Source organism: Rhinolophus sinicus, chromosome 6 (assembly GCF_057876585.1).
Source record: "Rhinolophus sinicus isolate RSI-liver-muscle chromosome 6, RSI-T2T, whole genome shotgun sequence".
Classification (NCBI taxonomy): Eukaryota; Metazoa; Chordata; class Mammalia; order Chiroptera; family Rhinolophidae; genus Rhinolophus; species Rhinolophus sinicus.
Window position 1 is genome coordinate 14,501,698 of NC_142506.1, and position 17,053 is coordinate 14,518,750.

General features: G+C 36.5%; 1 protein-coding gene across 2 annotated transcripts in view; it reads left to right on the forward strand.

Moving 5' to 3' along the window:
• The window catches only part of MRPL13 (mitochondrial ribosomal protein L13), a 33,578-nt gene extending 18,090 nt beyond the window's left edge, over positions 1 to 15,488 (forward strand). Inside the window, exons 5-7 of one of the 2 annotated variants that reach the window (XM_019717080.3) lie at positions 3,017 to 3,103; positions 5,852 to 5,973; positions 15,208 to 15,488. In XM_019717080.3, the coding sequence (XP_019572639.1) occupies positions 3,017 to 3,103; positions 5,852 to 5,973; positions 15,208 to 15,229 (231 nt within the window). In that variant the 3' untranslated portion in view covers positions 15,230 to 15,488. The remainder of the gene's footprint in view (positions 1 to 3,016; positions 3,104 to 5,851; positions 5,974 to 15,207) is intronic. The other variant, XM_019717173.3, reaches the window with a different exon arrangement.
• Positions 15,489 to 17,053: the final 1,565 nt, after the last annotated feature.

The window sequence follows — 17,053 nt, forward strand, 5'->3', positions numbered from 1 at the left end:
GAAGACATTCTTCTCTGTTTTCCTAAAATGGTGACCAAAAATAAATACCTATCATCAGTATGTAACCATTTGTTTGGTGTCATACTGCCTGAGATTTATCAGGGGGTGGGGAATATTTTATTATAATAAGGCCTAACATAACATTTGGAAGTTCCATGCTTTCCTATTTATTTTTACTTTTCATCATTTGTAGCTATTTTACAAACACATACTCAGAGATTGCTTTTTAGGGAATATTTAACGCTCTGTTTCATAACTTGGGTGTTTTTAGACTATTACGGGTCAAATAAAGTATCCTACTTTGACCGTTAATATGGATTGCATATAATGGTATTAAAAAGTTCTAAGGACTGCTGATAATATGTACCATAACTGTTACAACAAATTATACTTTTAGCGTTTTAGAATGTTTTTAAAATTCAAGTTGGTGTTTTAGTCAGGCATGCTCACCGCACACTAGGAGGCAGTATAGGCTAACTTTTCTGATGTGAAGCATTTGGCATTGGCTAAATTGGCAGTAATTGGGGAGTGTTTTTGTATATATAAACAAAGATTGAAATGCGTTCAAAAATGTTTGATGATGGCTTGGAAAATATTTCAGAGTTAAATCCATTTGAATTATTACCTCATTTAAAGAGCTTAATTTTTTTTTCAAGTCTTTATTTTGACTTTGTGTTTTGAAAAAGAATGGTTTGCTAAGGAAGAGGCCATTTATTTTACTTCCCCTAAAGTGTTTGTCTGGTCTGGAGCAGTGAGTCCTCTGCCAGCACACATGATTTGCTAATCATGTGGCCTGTAAGATAATTTGTTTCATAATGCATTCTTCTGATTATTAGTACAGTCTTAGAATAGTATTTGTAAAATACATTAATACATTGAAATAGTTATTAGTAGGTTATTAAATATTTCAAAATATTTTTTATAATTACATAGATCATTAATTCTAAAACCAAAGAAATATATTGATTCAGTCCTTTCCTTATATCCTTTATCCTTCTCATATATTTAGTTTCTTTAAGAGTTCCTGTGTCCTTATATTTTTCCTTCTATCATAGTTCCTTTCGTATGTCTTTTCCCCTCCAATAGTTAATAAAGTTATTTTGTGTGGATCAAATGACACTTGCCCTGGGTTACAGATTATGTGAGGAAGATCTTTAATATTTATTAACCTCTTCTTGTTCTATGTTTCTCACTCCCTGAACTCCTTAGAGTTTATGCTTAAGTCTGTAAAGCTAGAAATACTTGATTGTATGTACATGTCCTATCATATTTATCTGGAGGTGTATGTTTGTCTCTTTTTCTCTCCCCTGTCAGCTTAGAACCTTTTCACATTTTCTAGCCTTTCTTAGAGTTGTTACGTTTGTATTTTTTAATAGGGCAAATTTTTAAAATACCAACCTGTTAATTCAAGTAAATAGTCAACTAAATTTTTTAAGAACATGAAAACCAAATGCCAAGTAACCCTACTAATGAAGAAAATTGCTAAAAGGGTGATTTTCAGAGAATGTAATAATGACTTGCTTATCCAGAAAAGACGCTAAGTAGTCTTAACATTGTCAGTTTCTGCTTAAGACTTTTAAAACATTAAACATTGTAAACGCTGATAGCTAGATTAGTGCTGTCCAATAGAAATTTCTACCATGATGGAACTGTTCTATGTGTGCACCGTCAAATAAGGTGACCACTAGCCACATGTGGTAATTGACCACTTGAAAAGTGACTGTGTGACTGAGGAACTGAATTTTCAATTGCTTTTAATTTTAACAATATAAATCTACATTTACATAAAGTCTCCAGAACATAAAGTATTAGCAGCACTAACCTAGAAAATAGACGGAAAATATGTATGGGATATCATTAGCTTTCGTATGTGGAGAGATTTTGTAGTCTGATTTGGTGAAAAAATAAAAGGAATAGGAAGTCCCCTTACAGTGAAGCCGTTTTCTAACGTGGATTGTTTTAGGGCATTAAGCTTTAAAACATGTCAAATTATATCCTTCAAATATTGAGTATAGATGGCAAAAATCTATGTAACATTCTAAATGTCTCCATCAGTCGTTTTATGAAGAATTCACAGAATATGTGTAGACGCTCTATACTAGGAGGCCCCCCGCCCCCCAGGAGATTATGGAGCACAGGGTGACACTGGGTGGCCTACTCTTGACAAAACACATGCAATCACATTTAAACCAACAATGAGGATAAGCTTAAAAGGGGAAAAGTAAATCAAAGAAAGGTTAGTTTTCCTTGTTGGGAATGGGTATGGTCGAGAGAAGGGACTTTTTGTCTTCTTGCTAAGTCATGGAGAGAAACACATCGTAAGTGGGATTGCATGTACCAGGGGTCTGTTCTGGGAGTTAGACTGCCTGGTTGGAGTTCCAGCACCACCCCTTATTAGATACATGAAATTGGGGGAGTTCCAGAACCTCACTAAATCTGTTTCCTCATCTGTGAAATGAGACTCAGCATTGTACACAGTTGACAAATGGAATGTATTGACCAAAGTACACGTCGTAAGTTGTCAATGTTAACCATTACCACTGTTGTAGATCTGTGGCCTGTACAGTCAGTCTCATAACTGTGTGGTCAGGCTTAGTTTCTGAATTGGAAACCTGATCTCCCAGCTGGAAGACACAGGATTATGGCCTCTCTGGGCTCTGCTCTGTCACTGTGTGATAGATTTTGAGCCACAAGTTCTTGTAAAAGCTTAGAGCATTCCTTCTTAGTCTTGCTAAAATTGGCACATACATAGGTTTAATCTCTTCCTTTTGTCTTTTTTCTAAATCAAAATAAACACATAGAGCCTAAAGAACAAAGTAATGTACAAGATGGTAAAAGTTCCTTTTCTGTTGCAGCAACTTATCTACTTAAGTCTTAGTTTCTTTACTTTCATATCCCTATTGAGTCTTAGCCCACTTGCTTGTTTTCCTAACTATCTTTAATTATGTTTGCCTTCTTTATATCAAAAGTCATATTTTTTATTTTTTATTGAGTCCTACATATACCTGTTTTTCAGATTGTAAAACTAGCTATTTATGGCATGCTACCCAAAAATCTTCACAGAAGAACTATGATGCAGAGGTTGCATCTTTTCCCAGATGAGGTGAGTGAGTGGTCACTGGTCAGACGCTTTTCCTAAATTCTCAATTAAATACTTTATCTTCTTTTAAAATAATTGCCATAGACTTATTTTCAGTGTTTTCATGTCAACTTCTGAAATATTTTCTGTATTTTTCAGTAAGCACACCATAATAACAATTGCTCTTCATAAAGTCAGCTGTAATTGGACTAAAATTAAAAGTCTGTAAGCTCTGTTTTTTCACTTTAATAACTGCTTTTTTTTGAACAAGGAACTATGATCGGAGCTCCTGTTATTATTATTACACTGTTTTAAGTACTTAGCTTTTCTCCTTAATATACTATAATGAAACACCAGTGGTTCTAGTCTATAGTAACATAGTTGAGTTCAGGCTCTGGAATCAGACTGGATTAGAATCCATGCCGCACTATTTATTGACCTTATGTCCATGTACTAGTAATCTATTATCTCTGTTTTCTCATCTGTGAAATTAGTATAATAACAGCACCTGCTCCATACGGGTTAAATGAGATAACATTTGTGAAGTGCATAGGGTCTGGCACAGTAAGTGCTATCGTGTTTCCCCAAAAATAAGACCTAGCCGGACAATCAGCTCTAAGGCATCTTTTGGAGCAAAGATTAATATAAGACCCGGTCTTATATTTTATTATATTATATATGACCCGGTCTTATATAAGACCTAGTCTTATAGTAAAATAAGACCGAGTCTTATATTAATTTTTGCTCCAAAAGATGCATTAGAGCTGATGGTCCGGCTGGGTCTTATTTTCGGGGAAACATGGTAGTTGCGATGATGACCATGGTTATGATTACTGTCCTTATAGTTCCTACTAGAGGAATTATATAGAAAGTCATTCCAGAACACAAGTATATCCACTATTCAAGCCACTCGTGTGCTCTGTTGTTAGCTTAAACAACACATGCAACTCATACTTTTAGCAAAATGGTCAATTTATTACCTTTGCTTCGCATGAATGAGGAAAATAATTTTCCACTTTACCTTGAGGTACCAAGTACGGGAGCATTTATCTAAGGATAAATGACCTTCATGGAATCACAAGAATTTAAAAACTGCTGTTTCCGATTATACTGTCACATTTCTTAGAAACCATAATTTTTAACAGACACAAAAATAATATTATTTACCCTGTTATAAGATTTGACAGTGGATGTTTTAAGTATTCATGGTAGTTTAGTTGAACAGTAAATTACTTAAATAACTTCCGACTATAAAATAAATGAGCCCGTTTCCCCAAGAATGGATTGTTAAATATTCAAAAGCTTGACAACTCTTTTATTGTCAAGGCCATTCATTGGGAAACAGGCAGCCATGCATTGCCGGTAGAAGTACAAAATGATGCAACCCATAAAGAATCTAGCAATTAGGTAACATTTAACAAAGTACATACATAAGGCGATTCATACTTGATCCAGCAATCTTATTTATAGCAATTTAGGCTAAAAATATACACATTATCGTTTCTACATTATTTATAATAGTAAAATAATAGTAACAAATGCTCATTCATAGAAAATTGGATCAACTATGTGCTATCCATTCAACTGAGTACTATACAATTATAAAACTAAAATGACAAATATTGTTGTGACTTGGTAAGTAATGTTTTTCTAGGATATATATCGCTAAGCTAAGTGTAAAAAAAGCAAGGTGAAAAAGAATGTGGATAGCAGGCTACCTTTTCTATGCATATATTCATACATATGTTTACATACACATATATACTATATTTGCTTCTTTTTGCATAAAGAAATACAGGAAAAATAAATGAGAAAATGAAGCTGGCTACTTATTGGTATATAGGCACAAAGAGATGGAAGGAATGGGGAAGAAAATGAGATTTTTTTTGGAGAATACCTTTTAGATTTTTTTTTTACTTTAACTTTTGTATCATAAGATTTTATATATTCATAAAATAAAGTTACAGCACAGCTAATGCCCACATCTTGTTTTCTCAGTGCTAGTCCCTAGAAATGGTTGATTCTGGATCTGGCGCAGAGAAAAATTAAAGTTCTTATGAAGTCACTTTAAAAATTGCAAGCCTTTGGAAGCCATGATCTTTCTATTTTCCTTCATATACTCAACACCTATCACAATTTCTGGTTCATAATTTTTCTCTGCAGAGAAAAATTAAAGTTCTTATGAAGTCACTTTAAAAATTGCAAGCCTTTGGAAGCCATGATCTTTCTATTTTCCTTCATATACTCAACACCTATCACAATTTCTGGTTCATAGAAGGAGTTCCATAAATGTTTGTTGGCTAAATGACCCAGGATCTAGCAGATTTTCATTTTGGAAAGTTTTTTTCTGGCAACAACATGGAGTATGAAAGGTTATAGCACTGGAAGCAGTAGGCCCAGTACATATATTCATCAGATAACAAATCATGAGAATGAACCACGGTAGTGCCTTTTTTGCAGTTAAAAAGAGAGGGATCAGTTAAACAGTATTTAGAAAACAAAAATAGAACTTAGTGGCTCAATAACTGTCAGAATTGAAGATGTCTAATTTATGAGAAATACATTTGTCAAGATTAAAATATGAAGTGTGTTACTGTAATGAGATTACTTATATCGTTGATTGAATATACTTTTCAGGAATTTTCACAAAGTTCATATTGTTTTTCTCATTTATAAATATTGATTTTATTATTTTTTAATACTTACCATTACTAACTTATTACTAAAGAATATATTTTAAGAAAATTAAGCCTACATTTTTATTTAACCCAGGATATACCTGAAGATATTCTTAAGAATTTAGTGGAAGAGCTTCCTCAACCACGAAAAGTACCAAGACGTCTAGATGAGTACACACAAGAAGAAATAGAAGCTTTCCCAAGAGTGTGGTCTCCGTAAGTCTTTTTTTTTCTTTCTTATCTTTGTTTTTATTTTCTTGTTTTTTAAGCTGGGTTTGGTGCCCCCTTTTTCCTTAATCGAATGATAAGACCCTTGAGGTGGAAAGAGTGAGCTTTTTTTTTTTTTTTGACTACCTTGGATACTCTGCAGCTTCTATCTGCAAATAAACTCTAGATGTAAATGGTAGAACCAAAAGTCTCTAAGTTTTAAGACCTTGCTAGGTAAGCGCAAGGGTGTTCATAAGTGCATATAATTGTCAGGTATTTTGTTTGGGGTAACGTTACGTGGATGGATTGTAGTTTCTTGGAATGTTAAATGAATTGTCATTACTTAAAACAAAGTGATTCTCCATTTTCCAGATTGCTTCACTAAGACAAGAATACCCTCTAAGGAAAAGTCATTAATTCTGGATACTTATAATCTTGATCCACATAGAAAAACAAAACACTTTTTCTTCCCTTCTGTACAGTTCCATCTGCCTAGGGTCTGGAAAGCTGCTTAGATTTCACATACTGTCTCTCCTCTAATTGTTTCCAGGCTGCTTTGCCTGGCCTCCCAGGTTCTCCATGACCTGCCTCCTTCCTATCTCTTCAACTTAAATTCTTCCCACCCCACTGTACTGTTGGAGCAGTATCAGACTGTTTAAGACTGGCACCTTTTTTTATGCAATTTAACTCTCCTTGCCTTTGTTCTGCTATTACTTCTACATAAAACAGGCCCCTCACCTTTAATGTCTGGGGTAACTCTTATTCTTTAGACCTTAGTTCAGAGGTCATCTCCTTTAAAAAGCCTTGCCTGAATGTCAAGACCAGACTAAGGGCCCAGCCATCTTCTGCTTCACACTTGCTGTCTGACACTGTCTCTACTGCATCGAGCTCCTCCAGAAAAGGGCTTGCATCTTGGCATGGTTGCATCCCCAGGGAATAGACCACTACTTCACATGCGAGAGCCTCAGAAATGTTTACAGAACTTACACAGTAAATCTGGAGAGAACCACATGTCCTCATTGCTTGGCCTACACAAGACAGCTAATCTTCCCTCAGATACTGTCCTCTATGCTCTGAAAATCTCATCTCTTTATTGGCTCTTTGGCCAGATAGGTTCTGAAAATCTAAGACCTACCAAGATTGGCTTATGTACAGGAATCTAATCATTGACTCTCGTTATTGCCCATATATATATATAATCTTCAAACCCTTTCCACACAGGAGAAGTCTTTACAGTATTTCGTGTAAATCTTTTGACTATGCTGTCTTGTGCCAGGGTCTTCTTTACTAAATCTGCAAATGATGAGCAAACTAATGTTATCAGTGATCATTTATTGAGCACTTTCCAGTTGCCCATAGTTGCGCTAGTGGTTTACATGCGTTGTATCTAATTCTCTCCACAGGCTTATAAAATAAATATATTATTCCTATTTTTAAAAGGAAGACAAGGGTCAGCTGGTTTGTAGTGCAGCCTGGATTTAAACCTGTGTCTGACTGCAAAGCCTGCGTTCTTTTCACAGAAGCAAACTGCTTCCTTAATGTATATATTTATTCAACAAATACATATTAGCTATCTCTTCTGTGCAGGACACCGTAATAGCACTAGGTTATACGCTGGATTAAAGAAGTTATTTAATTCAGTTTCAATTATTTAATTCTAGCTCCTGGGTAATGGTCTGAACCACTCTGCTGAAGTGCCTCTTCTTGCCTCTTATAGCATCTTACATAAATACACTTAAGTCATATGTAGTTCTCAAATATTCCACTTTACGAAGTTATATTCTAAAAAAGAATTTTAAGTAGTCCTTGAAGTTTGGGTAGGTTACCATGCTGTATGAAGGTCTGTAAATCTTAAGTATGTCATGCCTGATTTCTTATAGAAACATTATCATTAATGAGTTTATTTACCTAAGAGGGGTATGGTACTTTCCTTTTTTTTTTTTTTTAACTAGAAATATCAAAGGTGCTGTTTAATCAAATATATGACTAAACACATATTAGGCACTCAGAGTTACATGTCATGAATACTCTAATGTACGAGGTCAGACAATTAAGTTTGCAAACTCATCCTAGAAAAAGTGCTACATCCCTCATTGCTGAATATCACGATGGTCACCTTTGACGTACTCCCCTTGGGAAGCTATGCACCGACGCCAGTGCCTAGTCCACCCCTCAAAGCAATTTTGGAACTCTTTCTGGAATGGCCATCAGAGCTGTCGTTGTATTACCCTTGATGTTCTGAATGTCATCAAAATGTCTTCCTTTCAATATTTCCTTTATCTTTGGGTAAAGAAAGAAGTCATTGGGGGGCCAGATCAGGTGAGTAGGGAGGGTTTTCCAATACATTTATTTGTTTACTGGCTAAAAACTCCCTCACAGACAGTGCTGTGTGAGCTGGTGCATTGTCGTGATGCAAGAGCCATGAATTGTTGGCGAAAAGTTCAGGTCATTTTCATCTAACTTTTTCAAGCAGCCTTTTCAGCACTTCGAAATAGCTAACTTGGTTAACTTTTGTCCAATTAGTATAAATTCATAATGAATAATCCCTCTGATATCAAAAAAAGTTTAGCAACATCGTTGCAACAAATTCTCGAACTTAATTGTCAGACCTGGTACATTCTAAATCAGTTAAACCAGATAGAATAGTAGTAATATAATAACCATTCAACAAAAATGATATTAAATGTTACTATAATCAGAGTACTACTCAAAGTGGTCATTTTAAGTGATTCCTGGTTCATTTAAAACAAAAGGTACTGAGTGCCTTTATTATATTAATGGAATTAAAAGGGGCTTTTCTGTAATTATTTTTAAATAGACTTTCAGAGAAACTTAGAGCCTTTGATGCATTTTTTAGCTATGCTCTGGGAATGGATTTTCTTGCCCTTTCTTTTCATTCCAAATTTCTCTGTGGCAGGAATACTCATTAGATAGCAGGTTTTCCTTTGTGCTATTAAAGTGGACTCCTTCCTCACAAGTAGCCACACAACGTATGTTAACTTGTGTTCCCAAAACCGTAATGTGTGTATACACTTACTGAAATTCAAGGATCTATCATGATATAGGTATACTAGTTATTTAATATAAATCATTCAACATTTCATTAGTCTGCATATCAGAGCTAACATGAAGTCTAGTTCATTTGTATCACTGTGGAATGAATGTGATGAGGAAAAACTATGCATTTTTGGATTAACCAAAAGTTTGTTATCTAAGAAAAGGATGATCTTTTAGTTCAGGACTATCTAACAGAACTTTCCACAACGAGGAAAAGTCTGTTTCAGAGCTGCCGACTGCAGCAGCTCCCGGCCTCATGTGGCTGGAGTACTTACTCTGGGCTAGTGTAGTATAACTGAGGAACTGAATATTTAATTTTATGGAATGTTAACTAATTTAAATTTCAGTAGCTTCATGTGTGGCTGCTTAAGGGACTAGGGCATTTTATTGTTTGCTATGTCATAAAGTTTTAGTATTACATCCATTGGAATTAGGATTAAAATATTTGATGTACCATGCAATGCAATCCATTGAAAATGGGATTTCTTATTATTGGTAGCTCTGCTTTCATGCATAAAAATGTTTTATTTTTCTCCTTTGGAGAAGGAACCTGCTTAAAATATGCTTTTGTTCCACCCAAAAGAGCTAAGCCAAGAATATAATATTTCTTGGGAATGTAGTAACTGGAATTTATCCAAGATCTTATGGTAAACCTGAGGAGACTTGACTGAAACAGATGTACCTGGGTTGCACCATAAATAAATAGACACAAAAATAGCTTGCTTTGGTTTTTGTTTCCCTAGCAATAAAACTTAAAATATGTTTATAAAATAAAAATGTATATTTTGTAATTGGAGCTATAATTAACTTTTGGTTAAATGTAAGTTTATTAGTTTTTTTTCTGTTAGAGACAAAAAGTTTCTGAGCAACAATAACAATTGTCAGACTAAGCTTTGAATCTAGTTAGGTGATTGACAAAACTGTTTTCATCTTAATTCAATGCTACCATTGTTGGGATTTCATTTAAATTATTTTCAGTCACTTGTAAATGTTACATTCTCTCAGGCCTAATTTCAGCATACATGGGATTTTTCTTATGATAGTTGTTTAGTCATTTTTAAAGCAATGGTAGATAAGAAGAAAAAAGTGATTTTTTTATGAGAAAACTATAAATATTTTTTATAACTAAAAGCCACATTTTCATATGAGAAGTATTGACTGACTACCTCACTTCTTAGTGGAAGTACTTGGCATATTAGTAATTTTTATATCTCATAGATACATAAATTATAGTCACATATGTGATGGGGTTATATTTTGTGTTTCCTGGTGGAACAAAGTAGATGTGTTTGCTATGTGCAACCAGTGATTGTAGGGTATACACTCAGAATTTGTTTCTCAAAGAAAAAAACTAGCACTCACTAACCCTTCACAATTCAGTTGCCTGAGACTGTAGCTTTCAAATGGTCAGCTTATTTTAATACTGTCAGTAATTATTTCCATAATCATCGCAATTTTGCCAACACATTACAAAGCCACAATAATCATGGAAATTATCATGCTGGCACTGTAATGGAAATTTTTTCATTATGTTGGTTAAAAATAAAACTTGGATCGTTTTAAACTCTATTTTCATTTTTACAAAATTCTGTCAGAGATCTTTTCTTAGGAAAAACTAGGTATGTGGAAATTTTCAACTTGAATTGCTTCACATTATCCACAGAGTGATAAAACAAATCCAAAGAAGAACTGTGTTTTTATTCCTTACCCATTGAATCAGCAATGCTTTATTTTAAGCAAAACCCGCACCTTTGTACAGAAACTAAATGTGGAAAGTTTCAGCATCAAAAAATGCATGAAAACAGATGTTTATAATGGAAACCCTCGTCCCTGGCGTTTAATGCGCTTTACGAAGTATGCTATTAGAAGTGTGCCTGCAAGGGAGAGAGGGTGGTAAGGATGAAGGGGACTGACTCTGGAGGTGTCTTTCCTGACAGCAGGCTGACAGGGGTCCAGGCGCCGGGAACATCAGCCCAGCAAAGGGGGCTCGGTGAGCACCCGGTCCAGTCTGCAGCTCTAGAAGAGAGCAAAGCTTTGAGCCCTCGGATACAAAAGCAATTAATCCTAAAAATGCACAGATTGCCAGTTTCAGTTAAATTAATACCCTGCAAAATACTATTTTTACCTGTGGCTTTATATTAATAAAACGTGCTTCAGATCAGAGACTTAAAAGACAGTGGAGAACATTTTTACCTTTTCAGAGCCCATCAGGAGCTGGGATCTAGACATCTTCAAGATTTTCCATCATTTCATGCTCGTCTAGTCAGGTGGCATTTTCCTACAAGATGGAACTTAATTCTCTGCTCTTCACAATCAGAAGTTATTAGCTGGACGTGCAGAGGAGGTGACATTCCAACTTTCCCACTCATTTTAACCAGCTCAGCATTGGCCTAAACCCTACACCTCAGTATTTCCAGTGCTGCAATTTGCTCAAATTAGGCATTCTAAACTGTTCTAAATTGTTCTTTTGGATATGAACAGATTAGAACTGGTTGTTAAAATAAAAAGCAATCTCTATTTAAACAACCAAAAGCAAATCATTTACAATCCTAGCCAACAGAACATAGAACTTCAAAGCGATACTAGAATACAACAATTCCTGTTCATTTTAATTGAAGAAACAATAATTTGATTTAAAAAAAATTTTTAACAATCTTATGAGTTTAGTTTTTTTTTGTTTGTTTGTTCTTTTTGTTTGTTTGTTTGTTTTTTTAAAAGCACTGTTGGACTTTCTCTGATCAGGCTGGTGGTGCAAGTGCCTGGAGAAGTGATTATAAAATCACCATTATTCTGCTTCACTGTTACCTGTACAGCTCTCATCTTTAGTTCAAGGAGTATGTGATGATTTCCTGGAATGGCTTATTCTAAATAATTTCATCCATACAGTGGACATAACTTAAAACTCAATCAAACTGACCTTTTACCATTTTTAAGATTACTCCACTGTCCAAATTCTATTCTAGTCTGAAATATTTTGTTGGAGTAAGCATTATACTGAGAAATATCATTTAAGAATGAAAAGACACAGACCTAAGGGGAAATTCAATATTTTGGAGATTGATTCGACTTGAGTTATATCCAACGTCTTGTGTGCCTGCTTTCCTTTGTGGGTACACAGAGAGAAGTAGAAGCATTCGTATAAAAACCTCGCTTCCCCACAGGAGCACCTCTTAAAGCCGTGTGGTATTATTCACTGTCTTCAGTATGAGTGGATGTTTCTAGCTCTGCCAACATCTAAAGTATCTAGTCCTTCGTGCACACACACACACACACACACACCCTCCCGAAAGCAAGTTAACCATCTGGGAAAGATCCTGATTACTTGTCAGTAGAAAGAGCAGGGAATGAGCTGGCAAACAAGTGGCACTTTCAAGGCAGTCACTGCTCTAATGACAGATACCTTACAAGCACCCACCACATGCTGGGCCCTGTGCTGATAACTGGAACCAGGTCAGTGTTACTGGGCCCCTTTCTTCAGAGGCACTGACAGCACAATAGTGTCATGTAGAGTAAAATGGTGCTTGCAGGCGCTGGAGTCGGAAGGTCTGCACGAGGTCCCTGCCATCCGCTTCCTGGCCTTGTATCCTTAGACAAGCTACTCAACCGCTCTGAGCCTCAGTTTTGTCAATTGAAGCTGCTAACGGTACCTTTCTCACAATGTAGTCATGAAGATAAACTCAGATAATGCACCGGAAGTAGTTAGTATACTTCATGGCATCTAAGAAGCACTCGGCACATGTTACTTACACAAATGAAATGTATTTCCGTAGGGGCGAGTATAATTTCAGAAACACTGTAATGAAAGTGTGCCTGATGTAATCCAGCCATCGCAGAGAAAGCAGCCCTGCGGAAGTCAGAAAAGAAGAGTTGTTGAGGGCTTCTCAGATGTGATTTTTAAGGTGGAATTTTGAAGGCATTCATCAAGTCCCCTCAAGCAGCTAAGAGAGATTCCAAGGAAAGCAAATCTCAGGTACCCAGATCCAGAGGTGTGAAAGTTTTTATCTGGGCAATAGCAAGTAGTGTAAAGGGACCCGAATATAGAAAAATGAAAGTAGGGAAAGAATGACTCAGAAAGATGAACGGGGATGTTTGAACCTTGGCAAAGCCGGGGAGGGCGAATGAAGATTTTTTTAAGCAGGGCCACTTGATACATGGAAGTGGGTTGGGAAAGAAGGAATCTGTGTCAGAGACTCCCAGATGTCTTACTCTTTGCCTCATTTTCCCTAAACTCCAAATCCGAATTACTAGCTGCCTGCCATGTCCAGATTTTCTCATATTCCAAACCAAGATTCATTCTTCAGAATCTGTTCCTCTGCCTGCATTCCCTACCCTGAAAAAAGAAAATATATATATATATATGTATATATATATATATATACGTATATATATATACATATATATATATATATATAAAGAGCATTGCCGCTCACTGAGTTCTTCTAGCTGAAAATTAGTATGTAGTCCGTGGATTATCATTTTCTAGTAGCCCCCTTCCCCATCACTCCCTTACCCCTGGCCCTCTTCCCTCTCCCTTCCTACCCTTTCCCCCGGCAAACGTGTTACTTTTCTGCTTCCTAAATCCTTAACCTGTTTTTTTTCTCACTCATCACCGCTACAGCCCTAACAGAGCCCTCATCTTCACCATCCTCTATTTCTCAAAAAAAAATCTTGAAACAAACGTGGGCTTTATTAGGCCCCTGTCGCTTTCGGGTCGCAGCCTCCATTCCTTACAGATTACACCTTTCACACACATTTCCAATTTTACTTCTAAATTTCATTAAAAGGTGCTTTTGTCATCTCATTACTTAATAAACTAACCTTTAGCGTGGAAACTAGACTAAGCACCTTTAATTTATTGAGTGGAGTTGCAGAGACTTTTTAGGACATTAGCTTAGCTCTTTCCAATGGTCTCATCACCTCCCTTTTGTAATCGTAGGAACCAGCCAGACGGGAGAACACATTGTTTTTTTTAGAATGTACTGATGTCTCTTGCTGCTTTGATTGTATTGAGTCACATACCGAAGATTGAAAGAATACACTTTGGAGCTGCCCTCAGCTATCGTATCAAACTGTCATTTCCCAAACTTTAGATACAGTTCTTATGTTTGGAAAGAGATTTCAAACACAGTGACAAAATCCTGCAGTTTCTCTTCTTGTTGTTATAGAATGACTGATACGGTGGAGCACATTTGGCTGATTTCCCAGATCAGTGCCTGAATTCCTCCGAGTTACATAATAACTTTAAGTTGTAATTTGTTCATTTACTCAGCCACTAGACTATTGGTCTTCATAGCTGGACTATCTGGTATCTTGTGAGTGTTTTGTTTAAGAAAACACACTGTAAATGTAGAAAGGGACTAGATAAGTTGTTTCAGGGCAAACAGAGTTCATCTGCTTTTTAACAGAACTCAAACTATCAAATATTTTTACAGCTGTTTTAAAAAATATCTATTTAGTTTACTTATTACTAACTTCCTTCTGAAAATTCCATATGAGTTCAGTACCTAAAAATACACTATGAAAAAGATAACGGGACACTATATTTTTGCATTTTATAATTGCCTATTCTTCACTTTCTTCATTGTTATAATTTAACATTTCCCTGAAAATGTTCTTTGTTTTAATTTACTACTAGAAGCAACTTTCAGGTATTATTAATCCTATAAATACATAAATGAGGAAGACAAATTATATGTGTATAATTAAAATATCAAAGAACTAGTGTATATATGTATCATAATGAAAACTAAATTTAGCATATGATAAAATAATATACATAGGGAAATTACTCATTCAAATTTTGCCTTTATTAAGTAAATACATATGCTCATATGTGTTTTAAAGATCATAGCAATTCTTTCTATGAAAAGGACTTTCTGAAAAAATACTCTAAAATAGAACACAGAAATTGAATTCAAGTTTTTAAGTTACGAAATACATTCATGCATAGGTACAAAATGGCCTATATTTATATTCTCAAAAGAACTTTGGGAATTGTCACTTAACCATCCTACTTTGTGAGAATTTGGCTTTGGTGTTTTTCACCAAAAACTTAGATATAATGTTTGTAGATAATAATCGATAAAGTTACTTTCATGTTAAGTTGGAAAAATAATCTTCCTTCATCAGGCAGGAGAAAATGACATATGATTCGGGAAGAAATAAACATTGACTTTTGTGTTTCAGACCTGAAGATTACCGGCTGTAGAAGAATGAAAATTGCAGAAAATAACTTCTTCCTGATAAATTTCTCCTAACCCACAGGACTGAGTGAAACAACCACTGCATTTTGACAGGAAACTTGGTATGGGCGCTGAAAGTTTGTGGAGAAAGGTCAGGAAGGGATCTTCCTTCAACAGGAAATTGCAATAAAATACATCGTTTTATAGAATTGATTGCTTTATAGTGTGATCTGATTTCAATGTTGCAAATAGTGATAAGAATAAAATTTCTTACTTGGTTGACTATTCAATTTTGCCTTTAATGAAAAAATAAGCACTAGATCGCATTGCAGTTAAAGTTGCCAACAAGTGCCCATCCATGCAGATTTCCTCAAATTTCCAATCCCTGTTCTTGCCAACTGGGAAGACGAGCTCCACCTTCACTTTTCCTTTCAGTGATACTTTAGCTAACCTCCCATCCATCTAAGTTCATCCCTCCTGCTCAGCAGGGTAAGGTTTGCCCTGAGGTATTTACAAACTGCTACCATCTTTTCCCATAGAGCCTCTCTGTCCATGACACCACAATAACAAAATAATGCCTGTCTACTCCGTAGAACTCTCACAGCCCCGCTGTGATGCTGTCTCCAGACCCCTGTGTGATGAGTCCCCACCTCCCTATCTCCTGTTGGTAACACTTTACTTCTGTGCTGGGCGCTTAGATTGGGCTGCTGTAACCATGTAGCAACATCTCTTCTCGAACAAATTAAGGTGCTGAGCCGCTGTATTGGGGCATTTTTATGGTAGTTTTTTCTTTTTCCCTTCCCTTGCCCTAGCCAATCAGTAAATTCCAGACCGCCTTACCCATTCATGCAGCAAACGTGGTCTGGAGTGCCTGCTGTCTGCCAGGCACAGCGCTAGGCATTGAGCAAACAGCAATTACACATATGTTTCCCCGACATGTGCCCACCAAAGAGTATAGTCTGCAGGGTGCAAAGGAGCTGTAGATAAAGACTTGTCAATAAGGGCCCCTGGTGTCAGAGTAACAATGTGTGCCCTACGCTGTAAGCATGTTCTAGTAACTGGCATTAAATCTGAAGCATTGCTTGTAGCACGTGCCAACGTGCCAGGCACAGCCGTTTTCATTCATACACCAATCCTATAATGTACGCAGTGTTATCCTCCCCTTTTAAACATGGACATACTGAGGCAGCAAGAAGGTAAGTAACTTGGCCAAGGTCACTGCTGAGTGGTAGGATCTGAATCCAGGCTGATTGGCTTAAAAGCCCACAGACTGAGCCACGGCTCGATGACAAAAAGTGAGCATTTATATTTACGTAGCACAAATTCTGTCATAAAGCAAGCGTAACCTGGTACAGCTCAACAAACAGTACCATTCACAACGGAGTGGCTGTTAGATTTTCAACTGTTGGGCCAAAACGCAGCTCCACGCTTTGCGCTAGATGTAATGATCTTAGGTGTGAGCCAGAAGGAAATAAGCCCCCAGCTCGTGATGCAGCAGCTTCCACCGGGGAGGGATTTTTGTCTTATGTATCCTAAGTCCCTAGAACAATGCCAGGCACATAAGTCTTGGCTGAGAAAGGCTCACGGAAAAGAGTCCTTGTTTCTAACAAAACGGGGGGATTTGAGGAGGTGAGGTCATAACATGCTCTGTAAGAAGATTGAGCCCAGTCATGTTATGAAATATTCCATCAGAATATTGAGACTAATCACCACCAGCCTCACTCCCTGCACAAGAGCCCCTTAGGCGGGGGAGGGCCTGCCTCACCCTGCAGACCCATTAGACTTAAACGGGCTTTGCTGATGGACTGAGTTGTTCCTTGCTGTTAGGAGTTAACTCCACTTGGCGCTCA